The sequence below is a fragment of the Bos mutus genome, chromosome 3 (assembly GCF_027580195.1).
Source record: "Bos mutus isolate GX-2022 chromosome 3, NWIPB_WYAK_1.1, whole genome shotgun sequence".
NCBI lineage: Eukaryota > Metazoa > Chordata > Mammalia > Artiodactyla > Bovidae > Bos > Bos mutus.
The window spans coordinates 97901620-97925618 of record NC_091619.1 but is presented as its reverse complement, the minus strand read 5'-3'; the positions used below and the strand labels follow the sequence as shown (position 1 = coordinate 97925618).

General features: G+C 39.5%; 1 protein-coding gene across 2 annotated transcripts in view; it reads right to left on the bottom strand.

Annotated features, from left to right (window-relative positions):
* Nucleotides 1-23999, bottom strand: part of PIK3R3 (phosphoinositide-3-kinase regulatory subunit 3) — a 105840-nt gene that overhangs the window by 5700 nt on the left and 76141 nt on the right. For both annotated transcript variants that reach the window (XM_005894213.3, XM_070368133.1), the window contains exons 6-9: nt 20060-20202; nt 15741-15917; nt 6396-6470; nt 5754-5924 (exon numbers count right to left, since the gene is read on the bottom strand). In XM_005894213.3, the coding sequence (XP_005894275.1) occupies nt 5754-5924; nt 6396-6470; nt 15741-15917; nt 20060-20202 (566 nt within the window). The remainder of the gene's footprint in view (nt 1-5753; nt 5925-6395; nt 6471-15740; nt 15918-20059; nt 20203-23999) is intronic.

The following is a 23999-nucleotide window of genomic DNA, read 5'->3' as shown; positions in this document are numbered from 1 at the left end:
CCTGTCCATCACCAACTCCCAGAGTCCACCCAAACCCATGTCCATTGAGTCGGTGATGCCATGCAACCATCTCATCCTCTGTAATCCCCTTCTCCTCCTGCCCTCAATCTTTCCCAGCATCACGGTCTTTTCAAATGAGTCAGCTCTTCGCATCAGGTGGCCAAAGTATTTGAGTTTCAGCTTCAACATCAGTCCTTCCAATGAACACCCAGGACTGATCTCCTTTAGGATGGACTGGTTGGATCTCCTTGCAGTCCAAGGGACTCTCAAGAATCTTCTCCAACACCACAGCTCAAAAGCATCAATTCTTCGGCGCTCAGCTTTCTTTATAGTCCAACTCTCACATCCATACATGACCACTGGAAAAACCATAGCCTTGACTAGATGGACCTTTGTTGGTAAAGTAATGTCTCTGCTTTTTAATATGCTCTCTAGGTTGGTCATAACTTTCCTTCCAAGGAGTAAGCGTCTTTTAATTTCATGGCTGCAGTCACTATCTGCAGTGATTTTGGAGCCCCCCAAAATAAAGTCTGACACTGTTTCCCCATCTATTTGCCATGAAGTGATGGGACCGGATGCTGCTCTGCTGCTGCTGCTAAGTCGCTTCAGTCATGTCCGACTCTGTGCAACCCCATGGACTGCAGCATCCAGGCCTCCCTGGCCATCACCAACTTCCGGAGTTTACTCAAATCCATGTCCATTGAGTCGGTGATGCCATGCAACCATCTCATCCTCTGTCATCCCCTTCTCCTCCTGCCCTCAATCTTTCCCAGCATCAGGGTCTTTTCAAATGAGTCAGTTCTTTGCATCAGAGGGCCAAAGTATTGAGTTTCAACTTCAACATCAGTCCTTCCAATGAACATTCAGGACTGATACCTTTAGGATGGACTGGTTGGGTCTCCTTGCAGTCCAAGTGACTCTCAAGAGTCTTCTCCAACACCACAGCTCAAAAGCATCAATTCTTTGGTGCTCAGCCTTCTTCACAGTCCAACTCTCACATCCATACATGACTACTGGAAAAACTATAGCCTTGACTAGATGGACCTTTGTTGGAAAAATAATGTCTCTGATTTTTAACATGCTGTCTAGGTTGGTCATAACTTCTATCTTATGTTAGTACTTCACAATTTTAATTACTACAACTTTGTAGTTAAGTTTTCAAATTGGGAGATGTACTTCAACTCTTTCTTGTTCCTTCAGGATTATTTTAGCTGCTCTGGATCCCCTGTATTATCATATCAATTTTAAGATCAGCTTGTCATTTCTGTACAAAGCCAGCTGGTACTGTTTATGGGGATTATACCGAACACACAGATCAATTTGGAAAGTACTGCCATCTATGAACATGGGATGTTTTCCCACTTATTTAGAATTTTTTTTAAGTTGTTTCAATGATGTTTCATAGTTTTCACTGTACAGCTCTTACACTTTAAACCTAGGCATTTTATCATTTTTATGCTATTACAAATAGTATGTTTTCATTTCATTTTCAGGTTGTTCACTGCTAGTATACATAAATACAACTAATTTTTGTTTTCTAATCTTTTAACCTGAACCCTGCTGAATGCATTTATTAGTTCTAATAGTTTACTTCTTCCTTTCTAATCTGGATGCCTTTTCTTTTTCTTGCCTAAATGTCTCAGCTAGAATTTTCTGTACAATAATTAGAAGTGGTGAGAAAAGACATCCTTAGTCTCTTCCTGCTCTTAAAAGTACTCAGTTTTTTACCACTAAGTATGATGTCAGCTGTCGGTTTTTCATGTCCTTTATCAGGTTGAGAAATGCCCGCCTATCTCTAGTTTTTTCAGTGTGTTTTAACAAATAACAGTGTAAAAATACTTCTTCTGAATCTACTGAAATAATTAGTAGATTTTTGTCAGTTGATTTTTGTCCTTAATCTATTTATATGGTTTATTTACACTGATTTTTTAATGTTGAATCAACTGGCATTCCTAAGATGAATTCTACTTAGTCATGGTTTATGATCCTTCTTATATGCTGCTGGAGTTGCTTTGCTACTGTTTTGTTAAAGATTTTTATGTCTATATTCATAAGGAATATGCCCTCATTAAACGAACTGTGACGTATTTGCTCCAATTTTTTTGAAAAGTCTGTGAAAGAACTGTATTAATTCTTTTTATAATGTTTGGTAGAATTCACCAGTAAAACTTACTAGACCTGGGGTTTTCTTTGTGGATAGTTTTTTAAATTAGTAATTCAATTTCTTTACTTATTATAGTTCTATTCAGATTTTCTACTTCCTGTTAAGTCAGTTTTGGTAGTCTGTGTGCTTCCAGGCATTTGTCTCTTTCATCTAGGTTGTTTAATTTGTTAGCATATAATTATTTGTAGCATTCCATCATTATTTTTTTTTAATCTCTGTAAGGACTACAACGAGTGTCCCCTCTTTCACCCTGATTTTACTAATTTGTGTCTTCTCTCTCTCCCCTGTATGTGTGTGTGAGAGTTTAGCTTTGTTGTTGTTCAGTCGTTAAGTCATGTCCAACTCTTTGCGACCCTATGGAATGCAGCATTACAGGTTCCTCTGTCCTTCACTATCTCCTGGACTTTGCTCAAATTCATGTGCATTGAGTTGGTTTGCTCAAACTCGTGTCTACTGAGTTGGTTCATTTCATCCTCTGCCACCTTCTTCTTTTGCCTTCAATCTTTCCCAGCATCAGGGTCTTTTCCAATGAGTCAGCTCTTTGCATCAGGTGGCCAAAGTATTGGAGCTTCAGCTTCAGCATCAGTCCTTCCACTGAATATTCAGGATTGATCTCCTTTAGGATTGACTGGTTTGATCTCCTTGCTATCCAAGGGACTCTAGAGAGTCTTTTCCAGTACCACAATTCAAAAGCATCAATTCTTTGGTGCTCAGCCTTCTTTATAGTCCAGCTCTCACATCTGTACATGACTAGTAGAAAAGAGGTTATCAATTTTATTCATCCCATCATCCCATCTTCCAGTTTCATTGATTTCCTCAATTATTTTCTATTCTCTATTTTATTTATTTCTGTTCTAATCTTTATTATTCCCTTCCTTCTGCTTGTTTGGGTTTAGTTTGCTCTTCTTTTTTCAGTTTCTTAAGGTAGAAGAAGGTAGGTTATTGATTTGAGAGCTTAAGTTATAAATTTCCCTCTTAGCACTGCTTTAGCTGTATTAGATAAGTTTCGCTATTCTGTGTTTCTCTTTTAACTCAAAGTATTTTCTAATTTCCCTTGTTTTCTTTTTTTAATCTATTGGTTATTTAGGAATATGTTATTTATTGTCCATTCTGTGAATTTCCCAAATTTCCTTATTTTTTATTTCTAATTTCTTTCCATTGTGATTATAGACAACATATTTTGTATGATTTCAACCCTATTTATTGAGACTTGTGGTCTAAAGTGTGGTCTAGCCTGGATAATGTTTCATGCGCACTTGAGAAAAATGTTGTGTTCTGCTGTTGTTAGGTGGAGTGTTCTAAAGATGTCTCTGTGTGTGTGTGGGTGAGTTCAATCGTGCCCAGCTGTTTGTGACCCCATGGACTGTAGTCCACCAGGCTCCTCTGTCCATGGAATTTTCCAGGCAAGAATACTAGAGCAGGTTGCTATTTCTTTCTCCAGGGGATCTTCCCGACCCAGGGATCAAATCCACACGTCTTACATCTCCTGCATTAGCAGGCTGGATCTTTACCACTAGCACTACCTATGTCTAGTTGTTTCATAGAGTTGTTCAAGTCTTCTGTTTCCTGGTTGATCTATATGTTCTATCCCTAATCAAATTTCTTACGCCAAATGGCAATAACAATGTAAGGATCACAACTGCTCACTACCTAACATAAACACATTCATTGTTGGCTACAGGTCTCTAGCCTGAGAAGGCTGTAGAGTTAAGCAAGTCCTTAACTTAGTCCTAAGTCAATTGAAAAATCACTATAAGCAGGCTTTCTATAGCCGCAGTGGCTGGCAAACAAGTGGAAGTCTGTGATGCCAGACTCTTTTGCTTCCAATGTCCCCCAAGGTAAACCCCAATATACGACTGAAGCTGGTTTTCATAGGCAACAGAAATCCACACTACTGGTCAAGTCTATGGCTAAAGGGAAGGGAAAAATAATACCACTCCCCAAGATACTCAAGCTGCTCCCTGGTTTCTCAGGAACTACCCAAGCTGCTGAACAGCACCTTCCACCAGCCAAGTCCTTAACCCACAAGGCTGCCACCCAGGGACCTGGATAAGGGTGAGGGGCTGATGCACTGAGCTTACTGTCTTCTTTTTATCGTTCTTACAGATCTCAGATCCCACAAGAGCCATCTTCTCCTGCCATTTCCACTCAGATAACTTGAGGATCTGAGCCCAGATCACAAAGAAATGAAATGTTTCACATAGCTCTATCCAGGGATAACACTAATCGAATACCTCCCTTACATTTTGCCCACAGACACCCCACTATTCATCCTTTCCACGTCCAGCTCAACACCATCTCTTCCACAGAATCTCCCAACCCTTTCTCCACCAGACTCAGTTCCTCATGCACACAGCCTACTGGTGATAACTATGTCACGGTGATTTCATTTATCCTGGACATTTAACTGTGAAATGAAGAAAGCGTGGTGCCAAAAAAAAAAAAATGTGGGTTTTGAAACCAGGTAAAGCCGGATTCAAACTCCGCATGACAGAGATAGATTGCTAAGGATAAGATGATCATGTAAAGCACTCTGTTAATACAAGTGTCTTTTGTCTAGCCTCACCACTTTGTCCTCAGATCATTTGTGATCCTTGCTTGCCTTCTAGCCTGTCCAGCAGAAGCATCATCATAATACTACTAGTAAACAACATTTACTTATTATGTTCCAGCACTGATCAAAGCATATTATATCACATATATTAACTCATGTGATAGTTTAAAAACCCTTAAGTAGATATTACTATTATGCTTATTTTATAAAGAAACTAGGAAAAGAAAAGTTAAGTAATTTACCCTAGGTCACATGTATGGTTAAGTAGTAGAGTCAGGATTTGAATCCTGTATATCTGATCCCAAAGCTTCTCTCATGACCATCATACTATACCTCCTCTCTAGGTATTGGTCATTGTCAATGAAAACATATTAATAGCATAAAAAATACATATATATATATTCCTTAAAAAGGCAACTGTTTTATATATATATGCTATACATAATATATAAATATATATTATATATGTTTTATAAATATATATTTATATATAACAGCAAAATCTGACTAAGGCATAGTTAGTTGTCCCTAGAATTTCACTTTCCATTAAAAGGAAAATAAGCTTTTCCAAACAGTCATAAGAAAACATCCAACATTTTCTATCACTAACTCAACACAATACTATTTAAGTACAAAACTTAGATAGTTTTTCTTCTGAAGTAAAAACAGTTCTATTCAATCAAGTCTTCATAATCTAACAACGAAAGCCAAGTTAGGCATGCAGGAGACTACTAAAGAATTAAGTGATCTTTTCAATTGAAAAATCTCCCAATTATTTTTCAGATACCTGAAATCCAACAACGAACAACTGCAGGGCCTAGCCTGCTTACCATTTAAATTAAAATCCCCCAAATAATTTCAGATTATATATCTCCTAAAGCAACTAACTTTTCTTTGTACAAATATTAAAGGTCTAAGCCATGGTTACTCATTTTACCATACTTCAACTAATTTGATCTGAACTTTATGAGTGGTTGACTTTCTATTAATCAATGTAGAAGTTTTGAAAAGGTTATATCCCCAGAGAAGACTTACACCACAGAGCAAGCATAACATCCTTTCTTGCTACTCTCACGGATTAAGAATGCACCGTCAGGTTTCCCATAGAGCAAGTCCTCTGCTTGTACTCGGTTGATATCCTCAACAAACCAGGTTTTCTCATCATAATGGGGCAGGTTTTCATCTTCCTCATTGATAAAATAGGTCCTAAAAATTAAATGTTAAAATATTATTCTAACAATCAGTTTACTTATATCTAAAAGCAAATTCACGAATAAAACTCTCTCCTAAATCTTAACCACAAAATAACAAAGTAGAATTGCAAGTAGTTGGATTTTTGAAAAATAATTTCAAAAAATAAGATTAAAAAAAATTTCATTATTTGCTATCACGCAGAAAGCACAAAATTCACGTGTCTCATCCAAGACTCTGACTTCTGACTGTCTAAATGAGCAATGCTTAAGTATCCAGGTTTCACATGGTTTGGCAGGTCTGTGAACTCAAGTGCCTACAGCATACTCATGAAGCAAATCAATTTAAAGAGGTGCAAAGTCCTTGATTCAAATGTCCTCAAATAACAGAAAGGACATTTGCTCAAGCAACTCAGCAAGCATTAAAAGGCCCATGTCTTACACTGGCAACAAAGCCCTCTGACGGAAAGGTACAGTGAGAACTTACTCATCAGCATCCTCATTCTTGATTCCCAGCCAGGCATTTAGGCGCTTCTGTCTCACTCCTTTGTGATTGAGCCACCTGCCCAAAGAAAGACACCAGTGTCAGCATCGGTGCAAAGGAAACACATCCAAGCCAACCAAACATCCAGGCCCAAGAGCTTGCTTTCCCCAGTCCCACTAAGAATGGCTAGAGATTTCCCTAAAATTAATAGTTTCTCTATTACTTTTCCTTCAACTTTCAGCAAAAAGGCAGAAACAGAAAGCTACTTGAAATTAGGCATGTCCCTCATTTTTCACTTTCCTTTTCTAGAAGGTTTTATCACCACAAGCACACACATCCTTGCACTCAAACACCATTGGACAGCTGTTTTTGAAATCGTTAGTTAGGTGAGCATGTGTCACATTTGCAATCTCCACTGAGCCACAGGATGCAATTCCTCCATGGCCTACTGTTAATACATTGAGTTTCAAATTCTAAAACAGAATTTCAAGGTCTATTTTTACACCCAAAGCAAGCCACAAGAAATTCAGGGTAGCAATCTGAGTAATTAATACAAATTTACTTCATCACAGTATTTTAAAATATACCAACATTTTAGATGTAAAGTGATATAAACCATTTCATTTAGCTTCACTGAGATGGACGATGGCCTAAAACTTGAGTATAAAAACTCTTTCATTCATCATCATCCCCCAACCACATCCCTGTTCATTCAGAGGACAACCCTAATTGTCCCAACTAAGGCAGTCCACCAGTCACTCTCTACACTTTTCCTTATTTTCCTTATCACGTATAAAACAATACATTCTAGAGACAAAACCTGAACAAAGCATCAAAGACCTAACATCCAATTAGCATTCTGTTACTAATTATGTGGTCCTTTTTTGTTTGTTTATTCTATAAAAGATATAAAGTTGAAGTTATAACATAAATTCAGTGCGTATAAGATGAACTTATTCTCTTTACATTCAGTTTCATTTTCAACTTAAAATCTCTAATCAAACTATAATTTTGTTTACTATGTACTATGACATCTCACTTAGTTTTTATCAGTTAGGGTCTTAGCTAGAAGGATAAGGCACAGTCAAACTGGTAGCTAGGAGAGTTGACTATTTACAAAGGCCTGGAGATGTTTTAGAGAAACTCCCTGGGGCTAGCAATAGTGTGAGGCCAAGGTATCCTGGAATTGAAGAATCAGCTGTAGAGAGCAGTGACCTGAACCCAGAGAGGACCATTTGGGGAGTGCCACCTTTGGTACAAAATGAGGACACAGCCATCTCACAGGGATCACAAGGGGAAGAAGTTAGAATATAAAATATTCTTACTTTCCTTTCCTTCTGCCCTCTCATCTCCTGCCAGTGCCTTCAAATGGCCAAAGCTAATGAGAAGCCAGAGGGCAGAGAGATCCGCTTTCTTAGGCACAGAGCAGGGTAGAAAAAGAAGAGTAGAAATTGTGAAGGCAGATGGAAAATTCCAGCACACCCAATGAAATGGATTAACAAATGGACTTTTTTCCCAGAACCTATGATCCTCTGATAAAGAGACGGTTTCCTGTACTCAAGGACTGTTTGCACAGCATAAGAGGATGGCTTACTTAGGATACATTTTAAGGTAAGATTAAACTAACTTTTGTAGTCACAATCTGTACCTTAACTTAACAATTATTGGCATGGTAATATCCTTCAGAATTCCTTATACACACTGCTGCCCCACCTCGCCTCTCTAATTTTATATTTGGGAAGTTGACTTTGGAACTATGTGTAAGATGATATTTATTCAAATTAAGTTTTATGATATTCAATCTGGATCATAGTTTCACTCTCCTGAAATCTTTCTAGTCTCTAATATCTTACCATCTATCTGATCAGCTGTTTCTCCCAGCTTTTAAAAATAAGATCAGCTGCTAATGACCATCTGATGTTTGATAACAGTGCGAGTTAGGGCACTGCTGTGGATGGACTGACGCCCTACACAGAGGCTGCTCTAGGACGGCAGTGATCATAGTTTGTCAGTCAAGTTAGACGGAGCTGTACCATGGCAAGTTATTCTTTATTTTGAATTTATGAATTTAGGTTTACGAAAACCAGGAAAAGGAAGCAATAATCATGAAAACTAACTCCTAATGGAAAAGAATTGCAAATGAACCCCTTTTATAAAAAAGGAATTTTAAAGGTTTTTCGGAAATTCCCTGGTGGTTCAGTGGTTAGGACTTGGCACTTTCGTTGTCATGGGTCTGGCTTCAATCCCTGATTGGGGAACCAAGATCCTGCAAGCCACGGATGGCACAGCCAAAAATAAAATTAAAATAAATAAAGGCTTTTATATTTAAGAAATATTTTTTTCTAAAGAACAGCAGGAGAGATAAGAAAGCCTTCCTCAGTGATCAATGCAAAGAAATAGAGGAAAACAATAGAATGGGAAAGACTAGAGATCTCTTCAAGAAAATTAGAGATACCAAGGGAACACTTCAAGAAAAGATGGGCTCAATAAAGGACAGAAATGGTATGGACCTGACAGAAGCAGAAGACATTAAGAAAAGGCAGCAAGAATACACAGAAGAACTGTACAAAAAAGATCTTCACAACCCAGATAATCATGATGGTGTGATTACTCACCTGGAGCCAGATCCTGGAATGTGAAGTCAAGTGGGCCTTAGGAAGCATCACTATGAACAAAGCTAGTGGAGGTGATGGAATTCCAGTTGAGCTATTTCAAATCCTAAAAGATGATGCTGTGAAAGTGCTGCACTCAATATGCCAGCAAATGTGGAAAACTCAGCAGTGGCCACAGGACAGGAAAAGGTCAGTTTTCATTCCAGTTCCAAAGAAAGGCAATGACAAAGAATGCTCAAACTACTGCACAATTGCACTCATCTCACAGGCTAGTAAAGTAATGTTCAAAATTCTCCAAGCCAGGCTTCAGCAATATGTGAACTGTGAACTTCCTGATGTTCAAGCTGGTTTTAGAAAAGGCAGAGGAACCAGAGATCAAACTGCCAACATCTGCTGGATCATGGAAAAAGCAAAAGAGTTCCAGAAAAACATCTATTTCTGCTTTCTTGACTATGCCAAAGCCTTTGACTGTGTGGATCACAATAAACTGTGGAAAATTCTGAAAGAGATGGGAATACCAGACCACCTGATCTGCCTCCTGAGAAATCTGTATGCAGGTCAAGAAGCAACAGTTAGAACTGGACATGGAACAACAGACTGGTTCCAAATAGGAAAAGGAGTACGTCAAGGCTGTATATTGCCACCCTGCTTATTTAACTTATGTGCAGAGTACATCATGAGAAATGTTGGGCTAGATGAAGCACAAGCTGGAATCAAGATTGCTGGGAGAAATATCAATAACCTCAGATATGCAGATGACACCACCATTATGGCAGAAAGCGAAGAGGAACTAAAGAGCCTCTTGAGGAGAGTTAAAGAGGAGAGTGAAAAAGTTGGCTTAAAACTCAACATTCAGAAAACTAACATCACAGCATCTGGTCCCATCACTTCATGGGTAATAGATGGGGAAACAGTGGCTGACTTTATTTTTGGGGGCTCCAAAACCACTGCAGATGGTGACTGCAGCCATGAAATTAAAAGACGCTTACTCCTTGGAGGGAAAGTTATAACCAACCTAGACAGCATATTAAAAAGCAGAGACATTACTTTGCCAACAAAGGTCTGTCTAGTCAAGGTTATGGTTTTTCCAGTGGTCATGTATGGATGTGAGAGTTGGACTGTAAAGAAAGCTGAGCATCGAAGAATTGATGCTTTTGAGCTGTGTTGTTGGAGAAGACTCTTGAGAGTCCCTTGGACTGCAAGGAGATCCAACCAGTCCACCCTAAAGGAGATTAGTCCTGGGTGTTCATTGGAAGGACTGATGTTGAAGCTGAAACTCAAATACTTTGGCCACCTGATGAGAAGAGCTAACCCATCTGAAAAGACCGTGATGCTGGGAAAGATTGAGGGCAGGAGGAGAAGGGGACGACAGAGGATCAGATGGTTGGATGGCATCACTGACTCAATGGACATGAGTTTGTGTAGGCTCCGGGAATTGGTGATGGACAAGGAGGCCTGGTGTGCAGCAGTTCATGGGGTCGCAGAGTCGGACATGACTGAGTGACTGAACTGAACTGACTTATATTTAAGAAATGAAATCCTGATTTAGGCATTCAAGAATATTCTAGAAACAGTACACTGGAATCTCAGCAGAAGAAAAATCTCAAAAAGTCCTTATGGGCTATATATATAGCAAGAAGTCAGAGAAATGGCCACACGCATAGGGGACTTGATGAACTAATGACAGTCTCTTCTTAGGTGCTGCAGAATTCCAACCTATTCCAACTTCAAAACAGAACCAAAGAGAGGTCGTATTCAGTATCAGGTAGCAGTACAACCAGTCTCTTCCAGGACTGACTATACAATTTCAGTGTTAGAGCAGATCAAGCCCATCAATCCTAGTGTTGTCTTTGGTAGAAACATCAAAGCATGGAGTATGGACACTGGACTGTTCTCCCTGAAGCAATGGTTCCAAAAGAGGAAATGGTTTCTGTGTCTCCCTAAACATTCTAGCAGGATATAAGTAGGTCATGGCTTATCACCCATGATAGTACCTAAATTCTATTTTATATTTAGCTTACAGAACTTGTTAAACGAATTTTCAAGGTCTAGTTTGCCATACTTAGTCATGCACCTAGAAATGGCAGGTTTCTCAGTATCTCATCACTTTCCAGGGCAAAGAAATGCTTCCATTCATTCCTTTGGTCCATGGCACAGCCTTCTGGGGCTTTTCTTTAGCTTCATCATGTGACCAGAACCATATAAATATTCCAAGAGCAGACACACCCTGCTTGTATACAAAGCCACCTCCTGGCCTTGCTTCCAAAGCTCTTCTGTATGCTTGTGTGCTTGCTTGACTCTTTGGCCACAGTAGCAAACTGAAAGATCTCTAGAGAGGAGTGTTATTAAAAACTACTCAGTAATTGTTTGCTTCCGAAACAATCACCTTCAACTTTCCTCTCCAAAAACTCAACAGCCAATGTTCCAACCTTGAAACTTGTATTTTATCCCCTCCCTCCTTCTCACACAAAGAAACCCTGAAGTCTATAGAAAACCCAGTCAGAGGTCTTTACTCTGTTTCCTCCTGCCAAGGAGTTTGAACTGTGTTACATGCGTGAAAGTCACCCATAAACATATTACAAAACAGTCTATTCATTACCTAGAACTAAACCTAATACATTTTTCTTTCTCACTGATTATGTCCTTCTATGAAGCAGTCATCCAGCCTAAAAATCTAATTGATATATCTTGTTCTGATAATATATCTTTCCATCTATACTTAGATAATATCCCTGCTGCTGCTGCTGCTAACTCGCTTCAGTCGTGTCCAACTCTGTGCGACCCCATAGATAGCAGCCCATCAGGCTCCCCCGTCCCTGGGATTCTCCAGGCAAGAACACTGGAGTGGGTTGCCATTTCCTTCTCCAATGCATGAAAGTGAAAAGTGAAAGTGAAGTCACTCAGTCGTGTCCAACTCTAGCAACCCCATGGACTGCAGCCTCCCAGGCTCCTCCATCCATGGGATTTTCTAGGCAAAAGTACTGGAGTGGGGTGCCAATCTAGCTAAATCATATAACATTCCATCACTCCTCAGGTGTGCCATTTTTCATAAGTGCTTTCAAATATTTCTATTACTTTTTTTAAATTTTTTGTTTTTATTATTTTATTATTTTTTATTTATTTATTTTTTCTAATTTTATTTTATTTTTAAACTTTACATAATTGTATTAGTTTTGCCAAATATCAAAAGGAATCCGCCACAGGTATACATGTGTTCCCCATCCTGAACCCTCCTCCCTCCTCCCTCCCCATACCATCCCTCTGGGCCGTCCCAGTGCACCAGCCCCAAGCATCCAGCATCGTGCATCAAACCTGGACTGGCAACTCGTTTCCTACATGATATTTTACATGTTTCATTGCCATTCTCCCAAATCTTCCCACCCTCTCCCTCTCCCACAGAGTCCATAAGACTGTTCTATACATCAGTGTCTCTTTTGCTGTCTCGCATAATCGGGTTATTGTTACCATCTTTCTAAATACCATATATATGCGTTAGTATACTGTATTTATGTTTTTCCTTCTGGCTTACTTCACTCTGTATAATAGGCTCCAGTTTCATCCACCTCATTAGAACTGATTCAAATGTATTATTTTTAATGGCTGAGTAATACTCCATTGTGTATATGTACCACAGCTTTCTTATCCATTCATCTGCTGATGGACATCTAGGTTGCCTCCATGTCTTGGCTATTATAAACAGTGCTGCGATGAACATTGGGGTACACGTGTCTCTTTCCCTTCTGGTTTCCTCAGTGTGTATGCCCAGCAGTGGGATTGCTGGATCATAAGGCAGTTCTATTTCCAGTTTTTTAAGGAATCTCCACACTGTTCTCCATAGTGGCTGAACTAGTTTGCATTCCCACCAACAGTGTAAGAGGGTTCCCTTTTCTCCACACCCTCTCCAGCATTTATTATTTGTAGACTTTTGGATCGCAGCCATTCTGACTGGTGTGAAATGGTACCTCATAGTGGTTTTGATTTGCATTTCTCTGATAATGAGTGATGTTGAGCATCTTTTCATGTGTTTGTTAGCCATCTGTATGTCTTCTTTGGAGAAATGTCTATTTAGTTCTTTGGCCCATTTTTTGATTGGGTCGTTTATTTTTCTGGAGTTGAGCTGTAGGAGTTGCTTGTATATTTTTGAGATTAGTTGTTTGTCGGTTGCTTCATTTGCTATTATTTTCTCCCATTCTGAAGGCTGTCTTTTCACCTTGCTAATAGTTTCCTTTGATGTGCAGAAGCTTTTAAGGTTAATTAGGTCCCATTTGTTTATTTTTGCTTTTATTTCCAATATTCTGGGAGGTGGGTCATAGAGGATCCTGCAGTGATGTATGTCGGAGAGTGTTTTGCCTATGTTCTCCTCTAGGAGTTTTATAGTTTCTGGTCTTACGTTTAGATCTTGAATCCATTTTGAGTTTATTTTAGTGTATGGTGTTAGAAAGTGTTCTAGTTTCATTCTTTTACAAGTGGTTGAGCAGATTTCCCAGCACCACTTGTTAAAGAGATTGTCTTTAATCCATTGTATATTCTTGCCTCCTTTGTCAAAGATAAGGAAAGATAAGGAAAGAAATAAGCAAAGATAAGGAAAGAAATCTTAAAAATTAGAGCAGAAATAAATGCAAAAGAAACAAAAGAGACCATAGCAAAAATCAACAAAACCAAAAGCTGGTTCTTTGAAAGGATAAATAAAATTGACAAACCATTAGCCAGACTCATCAAGAAACAAAGGGAGAAAAATCAAATCAATAAAATTAGAAACGAAAATGGAGAGATCACAACAGACAACACAGAAATACAAAGGATCATAAGAGACTACTATCAACAATTATATGCCAATAAAATGAACAACATGGAAGAAATGGACAAATTCTTAGAAAAGTACAACTTTCTAAAACTCGACCAGGAAGAAATAGAAAATCTTAACAGACCCATCACAAGCATGGAAATTGAAACTGTAATCAAAAATCTTCCAGCAAACAAAAGCCCAGGTCCAGACGGCTTCACAGCTGAATTCTACCAAAAATTTAGAGAAGAGCTAACACCTATCCTGCTCAAACTCTTCCAAAAAATTGCAGAGGAAGGTAAACTTCCAAACTCATTCTATGAGGCCACCATCACCCTAATACCAAAACCTGACAAAGATCCCACAAAAAAAGAAAACTACAGGCCAATATCACTGATGAACATAAATGCAAAAATCCTTAACAAAATTCTAGCAATCAGAATCCAACAACACATTAAAAAGATCATACACCATGACCAAGTGGGCTTTATCCCAGGGATGCAAGGATTCTTCAATATCTGCAAATCAATCAATGTAATACACCACATTAACAAATTGAAAAATAAAAACCATATGATTATCTCAATAGATGCAGAGAAAGCCTTTGACAAAATTCAACATCCATTTATGATAAAAACTCTCCAGAAAGCAGGAATAGAAGGAACATACCTCAACATAATAAAAGCTATATATGACAAACCCACAGCAAACATTATCCTCAATGGTGAAAAACTGAAAGCATTTCCTCTAAAGTCAGGAACAAGACAAGGGTGCCCACTTTCACCATTACTATTCAACATAGTTTTGGAAGTTTTGGCCACAGCAATCAGAGCAGAAAAAGAAATAAAAGGAATCAAATTGGAAAAGAAGAAGTAAAACTCTCACTATTTGCAGATGACATGATCCTCTACATAGAAAACCCTAAAGACTCCACCAGAAAATTACTAGAAATAATCAATGACTATAGTAAAGTTGCAGGATATAAAATCAACACACAGAAATCCCTTGCATTCCTATACACTAATAATGAGAAAACAGAAAGAGAAATTAAGGAAAAAATTCCATTCACCATTGCAATGGAAAGAATAAAATACTTAGGAATATATCTACCTAAAGAAACCAAAGACCTATATATAGAAAACTATAAAACACTGGTAAAAGAAATCAAAGAGGACACTAACAGATGGAGAAATATACCATGTTCATGGATTGGAAGAATCAATATAGTGAAAATGAGTATACTACCCAGAGCAATTTATAGATTCAATGCAATCCCTATCAAGCTACCAACAGTATTCTTCACAGAGCTAGAACAAATAATTTCACAATTTGTATGGAAATACAAAAAACCTCGAATAGCCAAAGCGATCTTGAGAAAGAAAAATGGAGCTGGAGGAATCAACCTACCTGACTTCAGGCTCTACTACAAAGCCACCGTTATCAAGACAGTATGGTACTGGCACAAAGACAGAAATATAGATCAATGGAACAAAATAGAAAGCCCAGAGATAAATCCACGCACATATTTCTATTACTTAAATAGAGAATTTTTCCCTTAAAAATAAAAACTCTTCAATGGACTATTCTGTATACTTACTTGCAGGTTCCCACTTTTAGTTTCCTTGCCTGTCAGGGGTAATTTCTATTTCTACGGTTTTTCTAGGTAACCAAAGATTCTGGGTTTTGTGTTTTAGGCAAACTTTAATTAATCTGCACTTTTTAAGCTCCATCACTGTTCATTTGTATGGATTACAGCCCTACCTCCTGATCGGTCCCACACGCTTGACTTTAGTTGACTGTAACACCCTACTACTAACAGGACCACTCTCCTAAATTCTTACAGTCCCGCTGGCCAGGTCTCAATTACAAATCTCTTCTTCTACCTCTAATGTCTCTCGTGCAGCAGGATCAGGTGGTGCCAGGGTGTCCTCCCCACAGGCCCAGAATACTCACACAAGGTGCTGATCTCGGATCTTGCGCAGCTGGATCAGGTCAGGTTTGATACTATTCATTTTTTTATCTATTTCTCGGTTATCCAAAGCTTGTTTCTTCAAATCCTGTTCAAGACGCATTTTGCTATCATGAATCTCACCCAGACGTGATTTCAGCTTGTCATAATTCATCATAATTCTGTGAAAATATTTGACATATTAAGGTTAAAACAGAAACCAAGCAGAAGCGTTCTACAGCATGCACACGGTCTAACACCCTCAATGTGGTGGACATCTGCTGTTTTTGCCTGGCACATCTTTATTCTCACCCCTCTGGGAAGAGCACTGTCATGTTCCCTGTAGCGAAGGGCTCCTGTTCCCATCTCAGATTCATTGGTGAACATCACACAACCCCTCCTGGCCAAGAAAAGTGTTCTCTTCCATCCTATCCCAGCCTCAGGCCACAGTGACTTGTTCAGAAATCAGAATAATACACAAAGTAATCCAATGACAGTCAAATCTAGGGCTCTTGCTAGCAATATTGTAGACAGATTCTCTCTTTCCACTGAGATTGTTAAGTTGTTAACATGTGATTCTTAGTCTCCCAACAGTTTATACTACTGCCTTGAAGGGAAAGCCTGCCTGAGGATGAAGCCAACACAGAAGAAAACTGAGCCAACAGACAGAGAATGAGGAGAATCCGGACGACATTGTTTGGGCCCTGGCCCCAGCCATGACTGAACGAGTAAAGCTGGGTTACTATGTGAACTAAATGTGCTCACAACATGTAAAAGGACCAGTGTCTGGGACATCTTGGTAAAGCACTCAGTAGAGGATGGCCCTAAGCTTTTCCACCACACAAAGTTTTGCCGTGCTCTGAACCCTAAGGCAACAACTGTCCACATTACTCACTTGTCACTCGATAATAAACAGTTGTATATTACCATTAAAACTTCATCATGATACTTTAACTCCCTATGCAACTAATCTACAAGTTCTTTTCCATTTCTTCATTATTAATAATGGTCACTTGTTGGTACTGTAATGTCAAGACACTCACACACACTCACACACATACACAGCTTTCTCTACCATAAAGTGTATGTGTGTGTGTGTGTGTGTGTTATTTAGTCCTCAGAGCATTTCAACAAGATTTTATCCACAGTTTTATGGAGAAAGAAACTAGTCCAGAGAGTTAAATAACTCAGTGAAGGCAACACAGCCAGGTGGCGCTAGTGGTAAAGAACACACCTGTCAATGCAGGAGACACAGGTTCCATCTCTGGATCAGGAAGATCCCCTGAAGAAGGGCATGGCAACCCACTCCAGTATTCTTGCCTGGAGAATCCCATGGACAGAGGAGCCTAGTGGACTACAGTCCATGGGGTCGCAAAGAGTTGGACACAACTGAAGTGACTCAGCATGCATGCACAGAATTTAAGCCCGTGGTTTAAGCCATTAAACACAAAAAAGAAATGTAAAAAGGCAAAATGGTTGTCTGAGGAGGTCTTACAAATAGCTGTGAAAAGAAGAGAAGCAAAAGGCAAAGAAGAAAAGGAAAAAGATATACCCATTTGAACACAGAGTTCCAAAGAACAGCAATGAGAGATAAGAAAGCCTTCCTCAGTGATCAGTGCAAAGAAATAGAGGAAAACAATAGAATGGAAAAGACTAGAGATCTCTTCAAGAAAATTAGAGATACCAAGGGAAGATTTCATGCAAAGATGGGCTCGATAAAGGACAGAAATGGTATGGATCTAACAGAAGCAGAAGATATTAAGAGAGGTGGCAAGAATACACAGGAGAACTATACAAAAAAGATCTTCATGACCCAGATAATCATGATGGTGTGATCACAGACCTAGAGCCAGACATCCTGGACTGCAAAGTAGAGTGGGCCTTAGGAAGCATCACTACGAACAAAGCTGGTGGGGTGACGGAATTCCAGTTGAGCTATTTCAAATCCTAAAAGATGATGCTGTTAAAATGCTGCACTCAAAATGTCAGCAAATTTGGAAAACTCAGTAGTGGCCACAGAACTAGAAAAGGTCAGTTTTCATTCCAGTCCCAAAGAAAGGCAATGCCAAAGAATGTTCAAACTAGCACACAATTGCACTCATCTCACATGCTAGTAAAGTAATGCTCAAAATTCTCCAAGCCAGACTTCAAAAGTATGTGAACTGTGAACTTCTAGATGTTCAAGCTGGATTTAGAAAAGACAGAGGAACCAGAAATCAAATTGCCAACATCCACTGGATCATCGAAAAAGCAGGAGTTCCAGAAAAACATCTATTTCTGCCTTATTGACTATGTCAAAGCCTTTGACTGTGTGGATCACAACAAACTGTGGAAAATTCTTCAAGAGATGGCAATATCAGACCACCTGACCTGCCTCTTGAGAAATGTGTATGTAGGTCAAGAAGCAACAAGTAGAACTGGACATGGAACAACAGACTGGTTCCAAATCGGGGAAGAAGTATGTCAAGGCTATATATTGTCACCCTGCTTATTTAACTTACATGCAGAGTACATCATGAGAAATGCTGAGCTGGAGGAAGCACAAGGTGGGATCAAGATTGCTGGAGAAATATCAATAACCTCAGATATGCAGATGACACCACACTTATAGCAGAAAGCAAAGAACTAAAAAGGCTCTTGATGAAAGTGAAAGAGGAGAGTGAAAAAGTTGGCTTAAAACTCAACTTACAGAAAACTAAGATCATGACATCTGGTCCCATCACTTCATGGCAAATAGATGGGAAAACAGTGGAAACAGTGACAGACTTTATTTTGGGGGGCTTGAAAATCACTGCAGATGGTGACTGCAGTCATGAAATTAAAAGACCCTTGCTCCTTGGAAGAAAAGTTATGACCAACCCAAAAAACAGAGACATTAATTTGCCAACAAAGGTCTGTCTAGTCAAAGCTATGGTTTTTCTAGTAGTCATGTATGGATGTGAGAGCTGGACTATAAAGAAAGCTGAGTGCCGAAGAACTGATGCTTTTGAACTGTGGTGTTGGAGAAGACTCTTGAGAGTCCCCTAGACTGCAAGGAGATCCAACCAGTCCATTCCAAAGGAGATCAGTCCTGATTGTTCACTGGAAGGATGGATGCTGAAGCTGAAACTCCAATACTTTGGCCACCTGATGCAAAGAACTGACTCATTTGAAAAAACCTTGATGCTGGGAAAGATTGAGGGCAAGAGGAGAAGGGGTCGACAGAGGATGAGATGCTTGGATGGCATCACCGACTCTATGCACATGAGTTTGAGTAAACTCCGGAAGTTGGTGATGGACAGGTAGGCCTGGCGTGCTGCAGTCCATGGGGTGGCAAAGAGTCAGACGGGACTGAGTGGCTGAACTGAACTGAACTGAAGCTATTAAGCTATACTGCCTCACAGCACTTAGTACTATTCTTAGGCACAAAAGTTCATTAACACTTGCTGATATGAGCAATAATTTTGCTTTTCCCTTCATATGATTCAGGTTTATTATCTACTTCTGCACCCCTCAACCCACTGTTACTTGGCTCATTTTCTAACACTCCACTAAATTTGCTTGATAAAGGTTCCCAGTATTAGCTGCCAGATTCAATACTTCTCATGTTTCTCATTCTCTGTGTAATCTCATCCTTATCATCTACCATAATCTACACACTTTTGCCCCTCAAATCCTTTCTGTAGAGTTCCAAATCCAAATAACCAACTGCCTACCACTCAGACAATTCCATTTGGGTTCTCACAGGAACCTCAAAACTCACTGGTTCCCACTCGAAACTCCCCTCATGTACTTCCCATTTTGGTGAATTACACCATCCCTTAGTCACTAGTACCAGAAATCTAGGAATAATCTTTGGCTTCTCCCACACCTGCCACGTCTGGTCAGGCATACAGTCCTCAGCATTTCTATTAGCTCCATTCACCACTATGTACTCTCAGATACTGTAACACATTCTGAAGCTATGAAGGAAAATAAGCCACCACCCTCACTCAATAAGCACACAGTTCTGTGAGTGTGACTTTCAGTAAATGTTACAGTAAGGATCAGGATCAGATGCTACAGAACTGTGGACAAGAAGCCCCTAAAACAGTCTAGGGAATCAGAGAAAATTTTCTAGAAAGTCATGTCTAAGCTGAGGGCTAAAGGGGTCAACAATTTAGGAGGACGGAGAAAGAATGCAGAAGAAAGAGGTTCAGCTTGGTACCATCAGTGTGAACAGCAAGTAACTCCATATGGCAGGACTGTCAAGTCTGAGGAGGTAAAAGCAGACATGACAGAGATGATTAAAGAAGAAAAAACGTCTTGGCTCACTGATGCACTTGGAGATATTAGGTAGATTTACCGTTCAATTTCCTTTTCATTCCCTTCTTTTCGAAATCGCTCAATATATTCTTTGCTATGTTGTTCTTGTGTATGACACTGCTCTTCAAATATTTTAATTGTTTCATTAAAAGCTTCAATTGCAGTCCTCTTCATCTGTATTTCCTATAAGACAAAAAAAGATAAACACACTTCATTATCTTTGTATTTCTTTTTGTAACCTTAGTCTTAAAACAAATCTTAAAATTCTAATTATGATTCCATATGAGATCAAATTAAGGGGGCCAAAACAAGACCCTGCTACCATTATTTATATATGAAATATATCATTAAAACCCTAAAATAAAAGAAAAATAACTATTACCTGAAATATAGCTGAGAACCAAAGAAAGAAAGGCCTCTGAGCTGCTAAGAGATTAACCCTGCATACCCTGAAGACAAGATAAAGTTCCTCCCTTGTAACCGATGCAGTACTGACCCCTAAAAAGTGCTGATGGAGTGAAGAGACAGAACAGAGTTCATGCACCAGCATGCAAAACCTTATTTTCCAGAAAAGCCTTACAGAGTCTCTTTAGTCTTACTTCATTTCCAAAGCATGTCATTTTTGAAACAGATTCATTAGTACATTCATCTCATTAAAAATAGAAAATGAGGAAGGGGAAGAAAGCTGCTAAAATCAGATGCAAAGTAAGATTAAAAACTAAAAACACCACAAAACAGAAGCCCAGGAGGCTAAGCCAGTCACACTAGGGTAAGTGGTCCTCCATGTTCCAATGAGCTCTGAGGGTATCTGTACACTTTAGCATCTGAATCATGACTCCCCTAAAATTTTCTTTTTTTTTTTTCCCCTAAAATTTTCAAAGAGGGTTAAATTTTGTTTACTTTAGAAAGTCAAGAAAATATGTGTAAAGTTCTAGAAAGACTGCAATCCTAAATGTTTATAAGTTTAAAAGTTTCAATGCTTATGGGACAATTCATCAACTATTTAGCACTGATTAATTCCTTTTTTAATAATTTTATTTGTCTTATTTATTATTTAGTTAGTTTTGGCTATGCTGGGTCTTTTCTTGCTGCTTGGGCTTTTCTGTAGTCATGGCAAGAGTGGGCTACTCTCTAGTTGCAGTATGCGGGCTTCTCATTATGGTGGCTTCTCTTATTGCAGACCACAGGCTCTAGGGCACACAGGGTTCAGAAGCTGTGGCAAATGGGCATAGTAGTTGCAATTCCTTGGCTCTAGAGCACAGGCTCAATAGTTGGGGTGCACGGGCTTAGTCGCTCTGCGGCATGTGGGATCTTCGCAGACCAGGGATCAAACCCATGTGTCCTGCATTGGCAGGAGGATTCTTTACCACTTAGCCACCAGGAAAGCTCTGAATAATTTCACTGGTTATTTTCAACAAACTATTAATTGATTAATTTGACTGATTAATTTCAACAAATGATTACTGAGAATCCATTACACAGACAGTATCATCTGGTGTTAAAGAGAGTCACAAAAGGGGCCTGCCCTCCAAGATTCAGAATACACAGGCAAAACAGATTTCTGAACTCTAATAAGGTTTTGTTTCATGTCATGATAGAGGAAATAAAGTGGGGTGAATTAGTTTCTTATTGCTTTACAGAGACTTCATGGAGGAGGCAACATCAGAGTTAGGTCTTAAAGAATTGGGGTAGGAGAAGAAAATTCAGCATTGCACACAGATGGCATGGCATGACTTTTAAGTGGATATTAAAAGTCCACTTAAAAGACTGCAATTGCTCAGTAGGGCTGGAACATAAGGGAATCAGCAGATGAGGGGCACTAGAACCTTGTGATGCTTCATATAGCTGAGGATATATCATATATATCTCAAGTAGTACTGTAAACTTACTGGAATCTCTGTATCTAAATATTTAGCTATAAATTCTACAATTCTCAAATATGGTGGAGGGTTTTGGCTCCCTTGAAAGGTTAAGAAAAGGTGGCAAGAATACACAGAAGAACTATACAAAAAAAGATCTTCACGACCCAGATAATCATGATGGTGTGATCACTCACCTAAAGCCAGACATCCTGGAGTACAAAGTAGAGTGGGCCTTAGGAAGCATCACTATGAACAAAGCTAGTGGAGGTGATGGAAATCCTAGAAGATGATGCTGTGAAAGTGCTGCACTCAATATGCCAGCAAAGTAGGAAAACTCAGCAGTGGCCACAGGACTGGAAAAGGTCAGTTTTCATTCCAATCCCAAAGAAAGGCAATGCCAAAGAATGCTCAAACTACCATACAATTGCACTCATCTCACACACACTAGCAAAGTAATGTTCAAAATTCTCCAAGGCAGGCTTCAACAGTACATGAACCGTGACTTCCAGATGTTCAAGCTGGAGGAAAAGGCAGAGGAACCAGAGATCAAATTGCCAACATCCGCTGGATCATCAAAAAAGCAAGAGAATTCCAGAAATACTTCTGCTTTGTTGACTATGCCAAAGCTTTTGACTGTGTGGATCACAACAAACTGCGGAAAATTCTTCAAGAGATGGCAATATCAGACCCCTGACCTGCCTCCTGAGAAATCTGTATGCAGGTCAAGAAGCAACAAGTAGAACTTGTTGGAACAACAGACTGGTTCCAAATTGGGGAAGAAGTATGTCAAGGCTGTATATTGTCACCCTGCTTATTTAACTTACATGCAGAGTACATCATGAGAAATGCTGAGCTGGAGGAAGCACAAGGTGGGATCAAGATTGCTGGGAGAAATATCAATAACCTCGGATATGCAGATGACACCACCCTTATGGCAGAAAGCGAAGAACTAAAGAGCCTCTTGATGAAAGTGAAAGAGGAGTGTGAAAAAGTTGGCTTAAAACTCAACATTCAGAAAACTAACATCACAGCATCTGGTCCCATCACTTCATGGGAAATAGATGGGAAAACAGTGGAAACAGTGACAGACTTTATTTTTGGGGGCTCCAAAATCACTGCAGTTGGTGACTGCAGCCATGAAATTAAAAGACATTTGCTCCTTGGAAGAAAAGTTATGACCAACCTAGACAGCATATTAAAAAGCAGAGACATTACTTTGCCAACAAAGGTCCGTCTAGTCAAAGCTATGGTTTTTCCAGTGGTCATGTATGGATGTGAGAGTTGGACTATAATGAAAGTTGAGCGCCAAAGCTGTGGTGCTGGAGAAGACTCTTGAGAGTCTCTTGGACTGCAAGGAGATCCAACCAGTCCATCCTAAAGGAAATCAGTCCTGAATGTTCATTGGAAGGACTGATGCTGAAGCTGAAGTTCCAATACTTTGGCCACCTGATGCGAAGAACTGACTCATTGGAAAAGACCCTGATGCTGGGAAAGATTGAGGGCAGGAGGAAAAGGGGATGACAGAGGATGAGATGGTTGGATGGCATCACCGACTCAATGGACATAAGTTTGAGTAAACTCTGGGAGTTGGTGATGGACAGGAAGGCCTGGGGTGCTGTAGTCCATGGGGTTGCAAAGAAATGGACATGACTGAACAACTGAACTGAACTGATTAAAGTTCTGGCCCTAGATCCTCAAAGAAAACACCAACAGTCTGACTGTTGTGTGTGTTGGCAGGCAGAGCAGCAAAAGAAATAATGTTTGGTGTCACTGCCAAAGCAGCAGCTCCCCAACAAACAATGCGACTATGCCTACCATCAAAACTGTAACCCACCTTACCCCTTCTTCTCTTCTCTGGGTCTTACCTCCTGTCCCTTCCTCTGGTACTTCATATCATATCAACTAGTCCCTCTCACAACATTCACTCTCCCAGTCTAAGGTTCCTTCTCACACAGGTTCTAATTTAACACCACTTTGAAAAAAAATAAAGTTCCTTAATCCTGATTTCTCTTTTCAGCTTCTGAAAAGAATTGTTTATATGGGCTCTCTCTCGTTCCTCATCTCTCATTCATACTCCAACTGACTCTTTTCTGGCTTCTGCACTCACCATTCTACAGA